A 16,274-nucleotide genomic window follows, 5' to 3' on the forward strand; every position below is an offset into this window, starting at 1 on the left:
AATATTGCATCGGCTAAGAGTTTCTACATTGGGAATGCCGAACCTTCTCGTCGGATATACCGAAGCCGCCGACATCGCTCCCTTCTGCGTCAACGAAAAGTTCGAAATTATTCATCCCGGTGACTGGTGGGAAACTGGCGGGACTCCCACGTGGTCCGCGCATCCATGACGATGGGGGCGACTTGGACCCATTTCGGCCATTCAGCGTTAGCTTTCTGATCAGCTCTCCTCATCGCCGGGCCATCGTCTTCGGCACCGATGGAGAAGGCCCGATCAAGAGTGAGGAGGTGATACGCATCCTCAAATCATCTCTGAATTGTCGGCTCCGACTTTGATGGACCAACATGCCCTCTCTCTCTCTTTTTTTGGTTGTTGGCTGCACGAGAATCGTCTTCTCTGTGCCGTCGGAAGTTCCGGCGATTGTCCGGAATTCTCCGCCCTTTTCCGCTCCATGTCGCAACCCTGGCGCCTTTGAATGCCCAGAACTCTCTTGGGAACCAATGACGGAAACCATGTTCCAACGCACGGATTTCACATGTCCCCTCATTTTACGAGAATGATTTGTTCCTTGGTCCCCTGCAGCTCACTTTCTGTCATTATTGCTCTGCGCAGAGGGCGCTGTGGATACAGAGACACGATACACAGTTTCCCCATAAACAACCATGGAAGAGCGTGGGGACAATGCAAAATGCGATATGAAAAGGGGCGACGACAACAAAGGTAAGGAAGACGAACACTGACAAGCAACAAAAAGTAGATGGGAGAAAAGCATATGGTATTTGCGCTTCATTGTACACAGCAAATAAATGGCCCACTAGAGATCGGAGTCGACCTGACACAGCCCAAATCAACAACACGGAGGTATTAGAAAATCTTTGGAACAGCTCAAAAAGGAAAGCAGAAGGGAAAAACTCGAGAAAAGCAGAATGATTCTTCAAATAAGCAGAATCGAAACCCCATTTCTAAAAAGTACTCAAAAGCAGAGTGCTATTGATGTTGCATCTGCGTCCAGGCCTAATGATGCTGCTTGTTCTTCCAGAAATCCAAGCTAGCCACAACATCTTCGCCCGTATCATCCTCGTAGGCGTACAGAATCTAGTTTCTGTCAGTCCAGATCCAAACCAAGTAGAAAAATGGTCACCATACCTCTCGCATTGAAGCATGCAGCATGCGAATGTTCTTTCCAGTCATGATATGGATCAGTTCGCTCGTTTCAATGTGCCTGAACTCGATGAAGTTCGGCTCAAAAGCAAGAATGTATGGATATGAGAGTGCAAACGCATTAGGATTGCCCTCCCAGGAAATCTTCCAGTCTGGGCGCGCTCGCCAGCCGTTGCGGTTGACGAAGAATGAGAAGTCGCTATAGTTCAGGAGAAATTCTCCATTCATCCGTTCAATATGAATGGGTTTCACGTTTTCCTTGCGCGCAACGAAATCCAACGAGGTGTCCGCCTGATCCAGGAGCGATTGAGTCTCAGTTGTTTCTAGACTGACGACTTCGAAACCACGAGAACAACCAACGCAGAGGGTTGATCGCAAGTAATGAATTGACGAAGATTCCGCAGGTATATAGTACTCCTATCAACATTTGGTTAGAGTGAAGCGCTGTCGACGGGGTTACACGACTGTACGAACCTTGAAAGGCTTCAAAGTGTCTTGGCCACTCTGGAACATCTTGCTCACGGCAGATTTCTTTTTCCCTTTTGCTAGATTGTCCATTGGCTCGTACACCTTGATGGTGGTTGACATCGCTGAAGTCTTGACGGAGCATACCAGATGGCGCCCTAGTCCAATGCCAGACTTGAAGAAGTTCGCGTGGCCTTGAATCTTCTTGGGTCTCTTGGCCATTGAGTTTTGGCCTTCATTGACCTCAAGAGCTTCCATTGGGTAAGACGACAAGGTTTTGTTCGCCAGCACCAGGAGCAGTTGGTACTCTTCGAGTGTATCAATCTGAGTAACTTGGTTGGCATCGAGAACCTTCTTGGGTTTTGCAGATTTATCCTTTGGCATGCGATCTGAAACATATATGCCGCTGTCTGTGCCATATACTAGTTTCCTACCACCGTCTATAAGTGTGGTTAGAAGATAATGCCACAAAAACAAAGCAGATTGACGACATACCAATTGGGACCAGGCAGTTTACCCGATTGATAGCATTGAAGAACTTCTCACAGATAATAGTCTTGTAATAGAAATTACTATTGCGCTCCCGAAGTCGTGTTTGCTGTTCATCCACCAATTCCAGAAACTTTTTCCGCTGAGTTGGCGATGTGCCGTACAGCGTCTGCTCGTATCCACCTTTACCAAGATGTCTGAAGGTAATAGGAAAAGCATCTTTTGTCGCTGGTGGGTTTGCAGCAGCCCGATTGGCGAGTAAGCCCGATGATGGCCTCTTTGCAATGCCAGGTCTTGGGATAACCTCATCCATTTGTGGAATTACCAACAATTCCAACGGAATAGGTTTCCTATAGACTCGATACTCTTCGCGTTTGTTCACGACCTTGATTCTCACCAGGAGAACAGCATGATCAAAGAGATACGCTGTGACTTCAGAGGTGTCGGTAGGGGTTTTCCTGAATGCCATTTTGGTCAACATTTGTCGATTCTCTTCCGTCAGCTTAAGGTCAACATAGTCGCCGGGGGTGAATTTCAACGCGGCATTGAGCTGCACTAGATTGAAGTGATTCTCGGCCCTTCCACTCTCAGCATTGACGCGGGATAAAAAGTCCTTGATGATTTTGATAGCGTTCGGAATGTCCACTTTATCCGGGTCACTATCCGCGGTTTTTTTAGCAACCTGTTCAAGCAAAAGCGGATACCTTGCGAGACGGGTTGTTGGTTTGGTCAAGTATCCGTTCAGTTCCAATTTTCGGGACTCCTTTAGACGCTCGGTCTCCTCGACGAACTTTGCAAATGCGGGGTTGGACGATTTTTCTTTCTCAAATTCGTATCTGCCATATAACTGGTTCGCACCGTATTTTATAAAAGGATCGAAGCGTGGCACATGTTGGAGAAAGATGTCACCCACAGATCTCACGATGTGACTTTCTTTTTGCCTGGCGTTGAGAGCTTCAGAAAGCGCGCCATTGACCTTGAGGACATCCAGACAGTTGCCGAATACAGTTCGGATAAATTTCTCCCGCCTGTGTTCTGGGATCGGGGAGTTGTTGGCAGAACGTAGAGGTCTCATCCAGAAATCACGTAGATATTCCAAGTCTTTGACAAAATCACGCTCCGTGTACATGATCTCGAAGATAATCTCTTGCCGTTTCTTTTCCATATCGTCAACACTGTCCGAAACCTCCTTGGGTACCATGTTGATCCACAATTTCTGGTTGTCATCAGCATCGTCGTCAACATGGAGACTGTTCCTGGCTGGTGACGTTTGCAACCCTGGTAGTGGCTTCATGTTCAATCTTGCCTGCTGCTCGAGTCGTCTGGGGCAAGCGATTGAATAGCAGAGACTATCGCGATTGCAGGTTGGTGAGTAGCATTCCGTTAGGAGAGTGAAGACACCGTTGATATCCGAGCTGGGAGCTTCTTCTCCCATTGTTTCTTTGAACTGATATATCTCACCGGGGGCATCGCGCAAACGGTGATCATAGGTGACATCGTGAAAGAACTTCTGTGCATCCAGAGCCCGGCCGAGGAGAAGAGCAAGATTTCGGTCAGTTGTTTTGATCACTAACGCAATCAGATCCACTGCATCTGCACCTGAAAAGGCGTTCTGATATGATAGCCCGTTTTTCTGTTTTTCGCTGAGCCCGATCTGTTCTCGAAAAGCATCAGCCACCCGCGAGAGAAGAGCTGGGTACACATCAGGCACTTTGCTCCCACGCGAGTTACTATTACTTGAGACAAGGGTTGTGGTTTTGTGAGTGCTTGGCCGGTGGGTCAAGTCACTTTGCATGCTCATGGTACGATCTGGAACAGCGGTTGATGCCATGGAGAAGGACCGCGAGGCTGCTGACCCATCGCTTGGCGGACGGGACCGTCCATTAACGTATTCAAGATTGGCTGAGTCCATCTCACTCTGAGGGTACGGAGGTTGGGTAGGACCCGATGGTGGTCGTCGATTTGGAATCACCCGCCCTGTTCTTGTAGTGTGGGTTGGCTCACGATCCGCCGAGTATGAGGTCAGAGACATGGCGCGTTCATTTCCGTGTCTCTCTGGTACCACACGACCTTGCGCAGTCATCGGGGTTGCGGAATTATACGGCTGCTGGCGGAACGCACTGGCAGATGTATGGTTGAAGCTATTCGGTGGAGATGGCTGATACATTGGCGGTCCTCCCATCCTTGCCATTGACCTTGACCTGTAAGCATCCGAGTTCAGAGCCGGGTGGGGTACGGGTGCCGCTCGGTTATACCCCTTCGGATCCTGATATTGAGGCCCTGGAGTTGGCCTGGAATCTAGGCGCTGAGGCTGAGGATAAGCAAAGCGTCCTGGGTACGGTCGAGAGGCGTTCTGAGAAGGTTGTTGTGGGGCCATGGCAGACGACCCCTGGTATGCTTGATAGTACCCATTCTGGGGCGGACTAGGTGCGTATCCGTTGGGCACTTGGCGCGCTGGTGGTGGTGGAACTCGTTGCACCTGCGGGCGTGGTACGTGGGAGGACATGGTATGGGCCCGGTCTTGAGGGAGCTGGGGTGTCTGGGACGTCATGGTCTGCGAGCGTCCTGGCGGCGGAGCTCCGCCGAAAATTTCTGAGAAAGCAGCATCACGCTGGACGGAGGAGGGATGGCCGTAAGGCCGGTAGTTCCGGCCTTGCTGGCCCCCAATGTCAGCCATGTTGTGTGATGTCCCGGTGCCGTTCTTTGAAGCTCAGCCCTCTATTTTGATACCCGGATCAGAACGGGAAGTCGACAAAAGGAGCCGTGTGGTGTGGAAAATCGTGAATACCGTCTAGGGGCGAAGAGGGTATCGAGTCCGTCGTAAAGAGCGTACGGCAAAACCGTTTCGGGGGTTCGTTGGATTCGTGGCGATAGCGGAAAGGGAAGAGGGGGTGGATAGATTGCACTCCACAACAAGTAGTTGATAGTCGACCGAGAAGCGACTTAAGGGAAGCAGAGGAAAGAACAAGACAGACAAGATTAAGAAATTGAGAAAGAAGGATGTTGCAAAATACAAAAGGACCCTTCAGTAGAATCTCATGCCTTGATATGCTGTATGGCGACACCGCGTGGTGTGGCAGGCCAACAATTGAAGTGAATTAGGAGCCTTGAGTGCAATGGCAGACCAGTGCCGAAGCAGTTCATCACCTCAGCATCCTTCCCTCAGCGGAGATCGATCAGCCGCCGGAACGAGTCTGGAGCAAGAAGACAGACGGGATGACGCAGTATGGTGATGGTGAAGGAGGGGAGATAAGTTGTCGGAGAAGATCGTGGCCGCGAATACCGTGCGTGAAGAAAAGAGCACGGGGGTTGAAATCAAGGTCAAGTTGTTGGGTCGAACAGGCACATGTCAGGCTTAACCCAGACGGGCGAGGCTACACGGTGGCCGACGCACGCTACTTGGGTCGCTTCTTCGCCCTCTCTCTGGAGTGCGTTGCTCGACATCATCACAGCTCTCCTCCTCACGCCCCCCCCCATATATCATTTATAATCTTTTGACTGTTTCGAACTTGAAGCTCGGGTCTAGAGCTCGCTTTTTCTCCCTTTTCACCTTCCCCCCTTTGATCCCTCCTTACACGAGCTCATCATGTCGAATAGCGAATTGACACCTAAGTTCGCTCCTTTCCTGTCATTCGTAAGTTTTCGGATGCGTTTTCGCCGCTGGAGAGTTTAGTCGGTTTAGTTACTAACCTAATAATAGGCAGGGATAGCTTCAGCTGTGAGTCCTCCACAACTCCGACCTCTACAGACCTACCTCGCTAACATTTCCGCGAAAGATGATCTTTGGATGTACGTTGCAAATCCTCGGACTATACGGTGGGATAATGGAGGCTTACTGATATAGCGGTGGGTGCGGCATATGGGACGGCGAAGGCTGGAATTGGTATCTCCGGCGTCGGCACGTTCAGACCTGATCTGATCATGAAGGTAGGAACGATGCATCGTCGCGACATATTTGCCTGTGAGTTCCTAAGCTAATTGCTCACGGTAACAGTCACTGATTCCGGTTGTTATGTCCGGTATTATCGCCGTCTACGGTTTGGTTATCGCTGTTCTCATCGCGGGCGACCTCAATCCGCCGCCGACTCAGTACTTGAGCTTATACACGTATGTTGGATCCGACAGGATATGCGGGCTGTATTGGATGTGCACTAATTGCGAGTGAAGAGGGTTCATGCATCTTGCATCGGGGCTGTCTGTGGGTCTTGCGGGAGTCGCTGCTGGTTACACTATTGGGGTTGTTGGAGACGCTGTAAGTCGTGATTGAACGACCACACCTCTTCAACCGAGCTCCTCACTAACGGCAAGGACAGGGCGTCCGTGCTTACATGCAACAATCCAGGGTCTATGTTGGCCTGATTCTTATTTTGATTTTCGGCGAAGTCCTTGGACTTTATGGGTGTGTACTAGGTTTTGGTTTTCGAAGAGAAGTAGCTTGCTAACTACAATAGATTGATTGTTGGTCTGATCCTCAACTCAAGGAGCTCTGGCTGAGCGCTACTTGGTTTTCGCACCTAGGGTCTCATTTACTCGACGACCTTCCCTCGCTCCAATCTTCCGTATCACACCTCTGTTTGTATAGTTCCTTTGGCGGGATAACGAGTCTATCGGACTCTCAGGAGTGGAGTCAGTCATGGTCTGGCTGGATCGCGTACCGAGTTTGTATGCGCACTTCCTTCGCGACTCGACCCTCGATTCTGGGGCCGAGTCCCTGTACTAGTACATATCCACATGAGTTTAGGACTACAAATACCACAGGGTTGAGACTGCGATTTCAATTCGTGCTGGATTCTACGTCTCGTATAGTCCTCCAGGCCGAGTGATAGGCGACGTTTGGTGTTTTGTTCTGGCGTGAGTGGCTTTGTATCGGCCCCGCCAGCCGGTAACGTCAGAGCCTCCGTAGCGCCGCCATCCAAAAAGCTCTTTCATCCCGTAGTACCAGCCCTCGTTTCTTTGTTTGTTCCCCATCGCCCTCGATCTGCTATGCTTGTCTTTGGTACTTGCTTCTATCGCGGCTGTTTGTCACGACGGTGATCTGGCCGCTCGCTCAATTGCCATCCAGCCGCTCACATTCATTTGCATCACTTCTTCCACCCCCGCTGGGAGATGATCTCTCGCATCCCAATGGCTTCGGGAACCGTCGACCCCTCGAAACCTAGAGGTGCGCAGGGCTCTGCGGCCTCTGCTAATATTAACAATCGCAATCCAAATGAAAGACACGAAGGAGAGAAACAAGCGGTAGCTTCTGTCCGACCACCGACGCAACGACACCTGAGCCCTTTCGTCATCACGGAGCGGCCGGAGGAGAAGCAGCTGGGATTCTCAGCCCGTCATCTCAGCGTCAAAGACTTCTTGCTGTTAAAGACTCTTGGTACCGGTTAGTACTGGTCTACTGTTTACACTTTGAACCAAATTCTAATGACGCGGCTCGTTTCCTGACAGGTACCTTTGCGCGAGTATGGTTGGTGAAGTTGCGAGATGAGAGAGCGAAATCCGACAGTGTCTATGCGTTAAAGATCTTAAGGAAAGCGGACGGTATGAACGACTTGGTGGTTCACCTGGTTTGATCTATAGCTAATATTCTGAGGTCTTACCACAGTGATCAAACTCAAGCAAGTTGAGCATGTCCGCAATGAACGGAGGACCCTCGCAGACGTATCCGGTCATCCCTTCATAACAACCTTGATAGCTTCTTTCTCTGATGATCAGAGCCTTTACATGCTGGTACGCATCTTGCCGACAAGAACACCCCTTTATCCTGGTTGACTGATCTCTCTTCAGCTGGACTACTGTCCCGGAGGTGAGATCTTTAGCTACCTGCGCCGCGCAAGAAGGTTTAACGAAAACACGTCCAAATTCTACGCGGCCGAAATTACAATGACTATCGAATTTCTCCACGACGCCGAGGGGGTTGTATATCGGGATATGAAGCCGGAGAATATTCTCCTTGATGCGGACGGGCATATAAAGCTCGTGGATTTCGGGTTCGCCAAACAAATTGGCGATCGCGAGACATACACACTTTGTGGCACCCCAGAATACCTCGCCCCAGAGGTGATACATAATAGCGGGCATGGGCTTGCCGTGGATTGGTGGGCTCTCGGGATTCTAATATACGAATTTCTTGTGGGACAACCTCCGTTCTGGGACCAGAACCCAATGCGAATCTACGAACAAATTGTTGAAGGTCACATACGATTCCCTCAGACTATGTCGCCGGCTGCGCAAAACATAATCTCCCTTCTATGCAAAACGAACCCGTCTGAGCGCCTCGGACACATATCGGGTGGTTCAGCAAGGGTAAGGTCCCATCCGTTCTTTGCGGACATCAACTGGGATGATCTCTATTACCGCCGTGTCAAAGGTCCTATCCTTCCTCGAGTCGACCATCCAGCAGATACCGGGAATTTCGAAGAATACCCTGACCCTGATCCGAAAGCCCAGAACGTGTATACTGATGATATGCGGTCCAAGTATGAAGCATTGTTCAGTGATTTCTAGGACTGTCGGCAACCGGTAGTGCTCTATGGCACTACTCCTTAATTTACCACTTGGGAATTTCGCGCCGGATAGCGTAGAAGGCCAGGACATACAAACTGGGGTCCTATCTAGAGGAGTAGGCCTGTGCTTGATTCCAGAGACTGGAGGACTAGAGCCGCCATTACACCAGTCCGACGCACGCCGCATTAATCGCCACAACCATACTCAGCCTGGTTATTTACCTTATATGACGCTTAGCCACCTCACAGTCTCATCTATCGGGTTTGCTAGGCTGCGTTAGGGATTTCCGGACGCTTTATGCGTCTGTTCCCCTCCGTCTCTATCCGATTCCCATCGTCTTTCAGTAGTCTGGATATACACGCCACCGATTTGGCTCATTCCCGGATCCTCTATCTCCGCTTATACGCTAAATCACCCGTTCGACTGGGGCTCCACTTCAATGAAAGGGAAACCCAGGCGGCTTTGTTTGAATTATTCCCGTCATCGTCGCGACGAGCCGAATACGTTATACTTCTTGTTTCCAGTTCTCAAGTGCCGGCATTTGGCTTTCGACTTTCAGACAGCACAGGCGTACGACATAAGTGTTTGTTTAATGCTTTTGCAGCCATCTACTACTTACGACTTTCTAAATATCATACGCAGTGACGCGGCATACCCAAATTACTGTCTTGTCCGTCTAGTGGTTATCTATCCCGTTGGCTTTGTGTATCTCCCAGCGGACTGTTGGATCCTGTGCATAGTAATTGACGAAGTATTATCTATAAGTTCATATCGACAATTCTTAACCTGTTCATGGAGATATATAGGCGCACAGCACTTTTAGCTTTTAGTAAATTAGTAAGATAGTCTTTCTGGGTCTGTTTAACCCATGAGATCAAAGACGTCCTTTGCATGCGATCAAAATTAGACGTGATGGATATGTTCCATTCCTTAATGCTTTGCAACACTAAGGCCCTTCCAGAGGACTTTAATTAATCCTCTGTCATTTTCATATCCCCCCCAGCAAACACGAACTGTGTCACCAAAAAGGGGCATATAACTTAAAAGTTCGTTACACTAATCGAAAGCTCCATCTCTACATCCATACGACCGCCAACCACCAAAACAAGCGAGCCAATCTTCGTCCCAAACTTCATGAATACTATGTCTGTCTCTAAGTGCTGTAAATCCTCATTCTTCAAACAAATAGCGGCTTCGATCTCTCCATCCTCCGTCTTTGGCATGGGTGAGCTTTTGAGGCTGGGTTTATCCCCCCAAGCGACTACCTAGTCAGCGATGTTCTTTATTTGGTGAGAATATGCGCTTACGATGGACGTTGTGGATAGTTAGTGGACGGGGTGGCTAGGCGCTATCTCAAGTGCATATAACGAGACTGGAAGCTAAGCTTCGAGAGACATCACTACGATACGTACAGGCTTGCTGGGAGAATACAATCACTGAACAATCAATATCATATTATTATTCTCTTGCAAACGACTTTTCCGATCCGTGGGGCTGGCTTCCCCAATAAATGCATATTCCAAGATTCGTTTGGATAGATTAAGTATATGTAGAGGAAGGAAACTGATGCGAGTAATGCACCCAAACTCCAAGCCATTTACAGCGAGAATAAGAGAAACCAAATGCCACCGGGTATCATTCATGAATCGTGAGGGTAGGAATCGAGTTTCAGGGAGGTAGGTTTAGATTAGCGACTACTCATCGCTAGACGTATCCTTGGTCTGTGAGTGCTGCGCATCCTCCGTCTCCGAGATGGAATGCAATGGCGAGTTTGGTCCGGGTGGGTCGACTGCAGGGAGAGGATCGGGTTCACCGAGGACGCTTCGTCGGCGCGAATAGACCCCGCCTTGAGATGGATTTACCTTCTCGCGCGGCATTGGGTTTGCCCTGACGGCGCGACTGCGACGGCGCCGTGTATGTCGAAGATGTTCGTTCGGGACGGGGTCAACTTGCTTCTTTGCTGCGGGGACAAGATTTAGGTATATAGGGAATACCGCGCCGGCCGCGAATAGGGCGACGAGAACGCTATAGGATTCTGGGACGCTGTTCGTTGCGCGTTGCGCGGCGTACCGCGCGAAGGGCAGGAACGCCCCGCCACTGATGGCTACCGTTAGGAGGGAGGCCGCCGTTTTGGTGTGCCGCCCCATACCGCGGAGGGCGATGGCGAAGATGATGCTGAAGGCCCCGCTTTCGAATAGGAAGACCATTATGCCCATGGCAACGGCCGCGTGCCCTGTAGTTCTCATGCACAGAACGGCGAACACGACCATACCAATGTAGGAAAGGAGGAGAATCCAGCGGGGTTTGAGGAACCACTGCAGAAAAGCGGCGAGGAAGCGGCCAACGGTAAAGACAGAGCGGCCTATCGTAAGGTAGGTAAATTCGCTCATTGGCGGCTCAGTGTATACAGCTGTGACTAAAGATTCGTAGCTGGTGGAGAAGACTTCCTGCCCCGCGACGTACATGAACTGGGACCACACTCCGAGGGCAAGCGTCGTCCAAACGATTGGAACACCAAATGGCGCGGCCTGATTGTCGTCCCGTCGACGGTTAGCTAGCTCCTCTAAATCGTCGTCCGACGCCTCCGGAATCGGCAGATAGTAGAAAGCCAATGCCACGAGCACGTCGAAGAGCGCGATTCCAAGGTATGTCCACTGCACGTCTACCAAGGAGGAGACATCGGTGACGCTGCGGAATAGAACCCGCTTGGCGAGCAGGGGCGAAAGAACGCTTCCAATGGCTTGGAATCCCTGGGAGATGTTCAATCGTATTTCTGAATTCTCTAGTGGCCCACAAAGAGATATGAATGGGTTAGCTGCAGTTTCAAGGATGGCGAGTCCGCACCCCGTAATAAAATTAGAGATGAGGAATGCGGAATATGAAGTTAACACGGCGGAAGGCCAAAAGATCAGCGATCCGCATGCGTAGCAACACAGGCCTGTGATGAAGGTTGCCTTGAAACCCCAGCGTTTCAGCACGGCGCGTCCAACCAAGGGTGGAGCCACCAGGTACCCTCCGAAGTAGACGCAGTGAAGGCCGAGAGACCTCCAGGTGTCGAGCCGCACAATCTGTTGGAACTGGCCGTTGAGAATATCAAGGAAGCCGTACGCAAATCCCCAAAGGAAAAATAGGAGGGTCGCGATTGCGTTTGGCGCAATGGATTCCTTGTTGCTCAACTTCAACATATTGGCAGGCTTTCTCATATTGACAAAGTCGAAGAACGTCATGCTGCTTGGATCGGACGTACTGGTTAGGGTGGTCGTATTGGCTTCGGCGTCAGCACGTGTAGCTGGAGGAGTTGTCGCAATTTCCGGCAAACTGATCGGGTTCACGGAGTTATCGAGAACGGTATCAGCGGTTGGGACTGGCGCCGACAGCCGTGGGTCAGATGGGCTAGTTTCCGTGCTCTCCTCGCTATCGCGGATCAACTTAGGGACTAGCCTAGCAACCAGCGGTTTAAGGCTAGGAACACAGGCGCACATGACGGAAACATTTACCTCCACGACGGACCACATGAAGGAAAGCGATGCATACCCTTGGAAAGTCAGTGAGAGGTATGATGTAACGGTGGGGCCAATGCGTACAAGAGAAATCGCCGGCTCCATAGTTCTGGAGGTGAATCTTGCGAAGAGCGAGCTCCCGAGAAGTGGTTGCATCCTGTAGGTACGCGATGCGAACGACATCAACAACGGCGACGAAGAAACCAAAACTGAATGTTATCACAAGGATAATCTTCTGTTTCTGCGGTAGGCGCATGCGGGTGAGGATGGGATTGGGCAGGACGAGTATAGCCAGGTCGGTAATGATATTGACCGGAGAAGAGGATAGGTACAGCGTAAGGACATCAGTGCAATGCGCGTTGACAGGGAGTGAGGCAGCAAAAGCGGCTCCGAAGGGCCGACATTGGAAAATGTTGACGAGGGTCAAGGCCAGTCCGGCGAGATTGACGACAAGCAAAGTCGCATAGTTTGCGTAGCGGAATATCTTTTCGCCTTGGGTGAGAGTGAGGAAGAACACGAGAATCGAGGATTTGACGGCCATCAAGGCAGGGTTCTGGGTTCACGCGGAAGTGAGCGGATGGACGTCATTGTTGCGGGAGTGCAGAGACGGGGAGGAACATACGTAGAGAACGGTAAAGGCATAATTGGCGCGGCTGAGGCTGCCTCGATTGTCGACAGGGATATCGACATCATGAAGGCCAAGGCCTTTTTTCGTGGCATAGAACAGGGCGAAGGAGAATGCAAAGTCGAGGAGCTGTGACATCCCCACAGAATTAGTTATGCGCGCGGACGGAGGAGAGGGGCGTACCCAAGCTAAGAGCATCAAATAGTCGGGCAGCGTGAGTCTCCGGACGATCCAAATGCGCGAGACGAAGCGGAGAGCAACGAAGATGGTCGCGAGGAAGAAGAAGACGATAGAGACGACGAGGACCTCCGGTCTGCGGTCCTCCATGGTGTAAACGGGTCACCTGGGGACGTGCGAGAAGTCCATGGCCGGTAAGGGTCTATCCACGCTGGAAGGGAAGGACTGAGGTAGAGGGACTCGAACAGAGAAATCTGGGGTAAAGAGATGGCGAGAGAGCAGGCTGGGAGAGGATGAATGAGGTCTCGAGACCCAAGCAGAAAAAGAAAAAACTTCTCGAGTCCAAACAAAAAGAAGCGAGGGGAAAAATGCCAGAACCAGGGCCTGAGAAGAGAGTGGCTGTGGGCCAAGGGATCAATTAATCTCAGCTTCAAAATCCCCTCGCAGCTGGCATGGAGGAATCTCCAGGCCTCGTCTCGTTCTTGGTTCGCGCAATTACTCGAACCGGAAACCAGACTCTCACTCTGCACGCGACTCGTTACCCTCTCCTCTTCGTCTTCCCCAGAATCCGTCCATCTGAATGCGGCGACTACAGCCATCCTCCACGGGTAGAGGGAAAGTTTCTCCGCACACAATTTTTCGTCAGCTGAGACGAATGCCACTGGACAATTAGTTGGTAGCCGTCGATTGCATCGTTAGTATCCTCGGTGAAATCAATTCCGAGTTATTCGCTCCAGCTTCAGCTGTTTACCCGACTTACTCTTGGATATGTTGTGCATACAAGACTACGAGATAGAATTACCGAAAGCACTTGATTCGTAGCGTCATAAGTCCCAGTGGGATTCCAGATCCTGTTCCGTCCTTTCTGCTTTTGCTCCGTGATGATGAAACAAATGACTTGGTTGGTTTAAGTTGAAACAACCGAACCTCTATAAACACGAAGGGCAAAATGAATGCCTGAGCGAGACATCCCGGAGATAAGAAGGTTAAAATGCATGACATATTGGATGTATGAACAATATAAGCGGTACAACGGAGAAATTTACTCCAAGTACCATTCCACACCGTGCAGTCGGCCCTTTTCGAAGGGGGCAAGAAGACTGAAGAAGTGACGCGACAGATCAATCGAGGTGTTGTCGCAGCCCATGCACTTGTCGACAACAGTACCCCTGGAGGTCTTACCGCCGTACTTGATGACAACGGTCCTTCCGCAGTCGCTGTCCTTCATGATGCCAACGGGAAGAGCAATAACATCGTCGGTAGAGCCGTCGTTGACGTCGCCGCAGCTGCTGGGGGCGCTCATGGAAGTGGCAACGTCATAGAAGGTGACTTGGCCGACACAGGGGGAACTGGCGGAGCAGGGGCCGCCAGAGGTAGGGGGAGCAGGGTCAGAGGTTTCAACGGGCTCGGGCTCCTGGGTCGAGGTCTCGACTGGATCGGGGATGACTTGTGTGGGGATGGGCACTTCAGTGGGAATGGTAGGCTGGACAACCTGGGCTTCAGGGTTGTCAACGGATGGAGCCTCTGGTTCGACGGTCGAGGTGGGCTCAGCAGCGGTGGTAGTGGTCTCGGGTTTAACTTCGGGCAGAGCGGGAGCGGTGGCATGGTTCACGGTCTCTTCGATGATGGTGCTAGGAGGAGCCTCGTCGCCGGGGTAGACGGTGGTAGTGACATCGACCGTGGTCCAGACGACGGTGGTCACGGTCTTCCAGACGATCACCTCATCGCGCTTGTGGTTGTGGTTGTGGCCATGGTTATGGCCAGGGGCAGCAGCACCCAGAGCCGTGAAAGCAGTGGCAGCGATGGCGAGAGATTTGGCGATGGGGGCCATGGTAGTCGCGATATGTTGCTTTGCGAATGTTCAATGTTCAAAGACGGGAGCAAGGAGAGACAAGCGCCAAGGTCCAGATTCAAGGAACGGAGTGTTGATGGACGACTGCACAGCAGACCGTAGAACAACGTGGACGACGGAGTGTCTGAAGGAGCGAAAGCTGCAGAAATGCAGAAAGAGAGTGGAGGGCGCTGGTCAAACAAGAGGATTGGGGGAAGGAGAGAACGAGAGCAGAAGAGAGACAGGGACCGCCTGGATGGGCGCACGATGGGCTGCAGCGGTATTTATTCGATGCTCTGCGAGCGGTCAAAAAAACAAAGAAGCTGAACGGTCCAATTGAACACGAACTGCCCCAGTCCCACACCACAAACAACCACCCAAAGCCGCCGTTTGATTTCCAACGCTCGTCCTCCCATGGTTCGTCGCAATTGATCCACCTGCTGTCCCTCTCCTGGACGCACACTCGCGAAATCACCAGATGCCATCTCATCTTCTGACCTGTCCAACACACCCAAACCGCCTGGACAGCGAAGCAGGAACCTAAGTCGGAGAGCACGGAAGAGCCCAAAGGCTACAATCTGACTGGTTCCGTTGAGGGTCTGGATCCTCATCGGATGGTCAAGGTTTGTTAGCGGCTTTGGTCTCCTTTTCCACTTTGCGATTCACTGGTAAATTTGGCACCGCCAGGGGGATCAGCATCTCCCAAACTCGGTGCCTGAAGCCACAACCTTGGCCTCAGTCTGGCTCTGACGTGGGCTCACTCGCCTCCTGCCCACCAGCCATCGTGCGATTCGTCCTGTGTTTGGCTGTCTCATTGTGCTGGTCTGGCCAGAATTGCGCCACTTGGCTGGTGGGCTGAATCCTTGATTCCATGCCGTTTCAGGCGTCCATCGGCCCATTATTGTGGGCATGTTTTCCCTTGACTGGTCTTCGAGGCTGACATGTCTTACCAGTCCATGATTCTTGTCGAATCGAAGTCCATCTGATAAAGAGAAACCAGTCCAGAGTTCAATTGAAGAACACCTTTTTCAATCAGGTCAGGATTGGCATCATTCAAGCTCAGACTGGAAATCTGTTTCAGCTCAGTGCAATACTGGTCTGTAGACGTCATCTGTCATACCCTCTTGCATGAACACCATTACCTTGGGCCACAAGGCCTGGAATGGATTCGGAACACGAGTTTCTCCTTCCTGAGCTCATTTCCACACTCATAAACAATCAACCAATCAGGCCCTCCTGCTCATTCAGAGGCCTGAGTGCGGGCCGACCACTGCAGACTTGCCAGTGGACTGCCAGTAGTACGGAGTACCAAGGGAGTTCCTTCACACTCCTGACTTTGGACGGCCCAGATTGGAATATGAATGAACGTGTTCGATTTCGAATCTTCAACATAGAGTATGTAAATCGCCGTGAAGCATCAGACATAAGAACACGTTCGGGAGGTTTTTTCAGACAATTAGGAATATGCCTCGCACAAAACAAATATCAATCTGCATCAAGGTCATAGCACAAAGAAAACACAAAA

At 51.1% G+C, this 16,274-nt stretch overlaps 5 protein-coding genes across 5 annotated transcripts; 2 read left to right on the top strand and 3 right to left on the bottom strand.

The window, feature by feature from the left end:
* Positions 1-780: 780 nt before the first annotated feature.
* Positions 781-5,061, bottom strand: rom2 (putative Rho guanyl nucleotide exchange factor (Rom2)). The gene is made up of 4 exons (XM_071035298.1): positions 2,122-5,061; positions 1,636-2,066; positions 1,147-1,578; positions 781-1,095 (listed from the first exon to the last, which is right to left on the bottom strand). Exons 1-4 carry the CDS (start codon positions 4,790-4,792, stop codon positions 1,015-1,017), a joined length of 3,615 nt encoding a protein of 1,204 aa, XP_070886842.1. The 5' UTR covers positions 4,793-5,061; the 3' UTR covers positions 781-1,014.
* A 447-nt stretch (positions 5,062-5,508) lies between these two features.
* BJX67DRAFT_351443 (V-type proton ATPase proteolipid subunit) lies at positions 5,509-6,887 on the top strand. Its single transcript, XM_071028905.1, has 8 exons — positions 5,509-5,749; positions 5,816-5,833; positions 5,892-5,904; positions 5,960-6,042; positions 6,110-6,222; positions 6,283-6,367; positions 6,429-6,514; positions 6,567-6,887. The coding sequence occupies exons 1-8, from the start codon at positions 5,702-5,704 to the stop codon at positions 6,607-6,609; spliced, it is 489 nt and encodes a 162-aa protein (XP_070886843.1). The 5' UTR covers positions 5,509-5,701; the 3' UTR covers positions 6,610-6,887.
* Positions 6,888-6,953: 66 nt separating this feature from the next.
* On the top strand, positions 6,954-8,836 carry BJX67DRAFT_67115 (cAMP-dependent protein kinase). The gene is made up of 4 exons (XM_071035300.1): positions 6,954-7,492; positions 7,558-7,650; positions 7,715-7,839; positions 7,897-8,836. The coding sequence occupies exons 1-4, from the start codon at positions 7,222-7,224 to the stop codon at positions 8,614-8,616; spliced, it is 1,209 nt and encodes a 402-aa protein (XP_070886844.1). The 5' UTR covers positions 6,954-7,221; the 3' UTR covers positions 8,617-8,836.
* A 1,213-nt stretch (positions 8,837-10,049) lies between these two features.
* On the bottom strand, positions 10,050-13,597 carry BJX67DRAFT_67489 (putative MFS monosaccharide transporter). The gene is made up of 4 exons (XM_071035302.1): positions 12,925-13,597; positions 12,739-12,870; positions 12,201-12,669; positions 10,050-12,151 (listed from the first exon to the last, which is right to left on the bottom strand). Exons 1-4 carry the CDS (start codon positions 13,066-13,068, stop codon positions 10,311-10,313), a joined length of 2,586 nt encoding a protein of 861 aa, XP_070886845.1. The 5' UTR covers positions 13,069-13,597; the 3' UTR covers positions 10,050-10,310.
* Positions 13,598-13,738: 141 nt separating this feature from the next.
* On the bottom strand, positions 13,739-14,891 carry BJX67DRAFT_67163 (uncharacterized protein). Its single transcript, XM_071035301.1, has one exon. It carries the CDS (start codon positions 14,747-14,749, stop codon positions 13,961-13,963), a length of 789 nt encoding a protein of 262 aa, XP_070886846.1. The 5' UTR covers positions 14,750-14,891; the 3' UTR covers positions 13,739-13,960.
* Between the last annotated feature and the right edge of the window lie 1,383 nt (positions 14,892-16,274).

Source organism: Aspergillus lucknowensis (genome assembly GCF_044049455.1).
Source record: "Aspergillus lucknowensis strain CBS 449.75 chromosome Unknown BJX67scaffold_16, whole genome shotgun sequence".
Lineage (NCBI taxonomy): Eukaryota > Fungi > Ascomycota > Eurotiomycetes > Eurotiales > Aspergillaceae > Aspergillus > Aspergillus lucknowensis.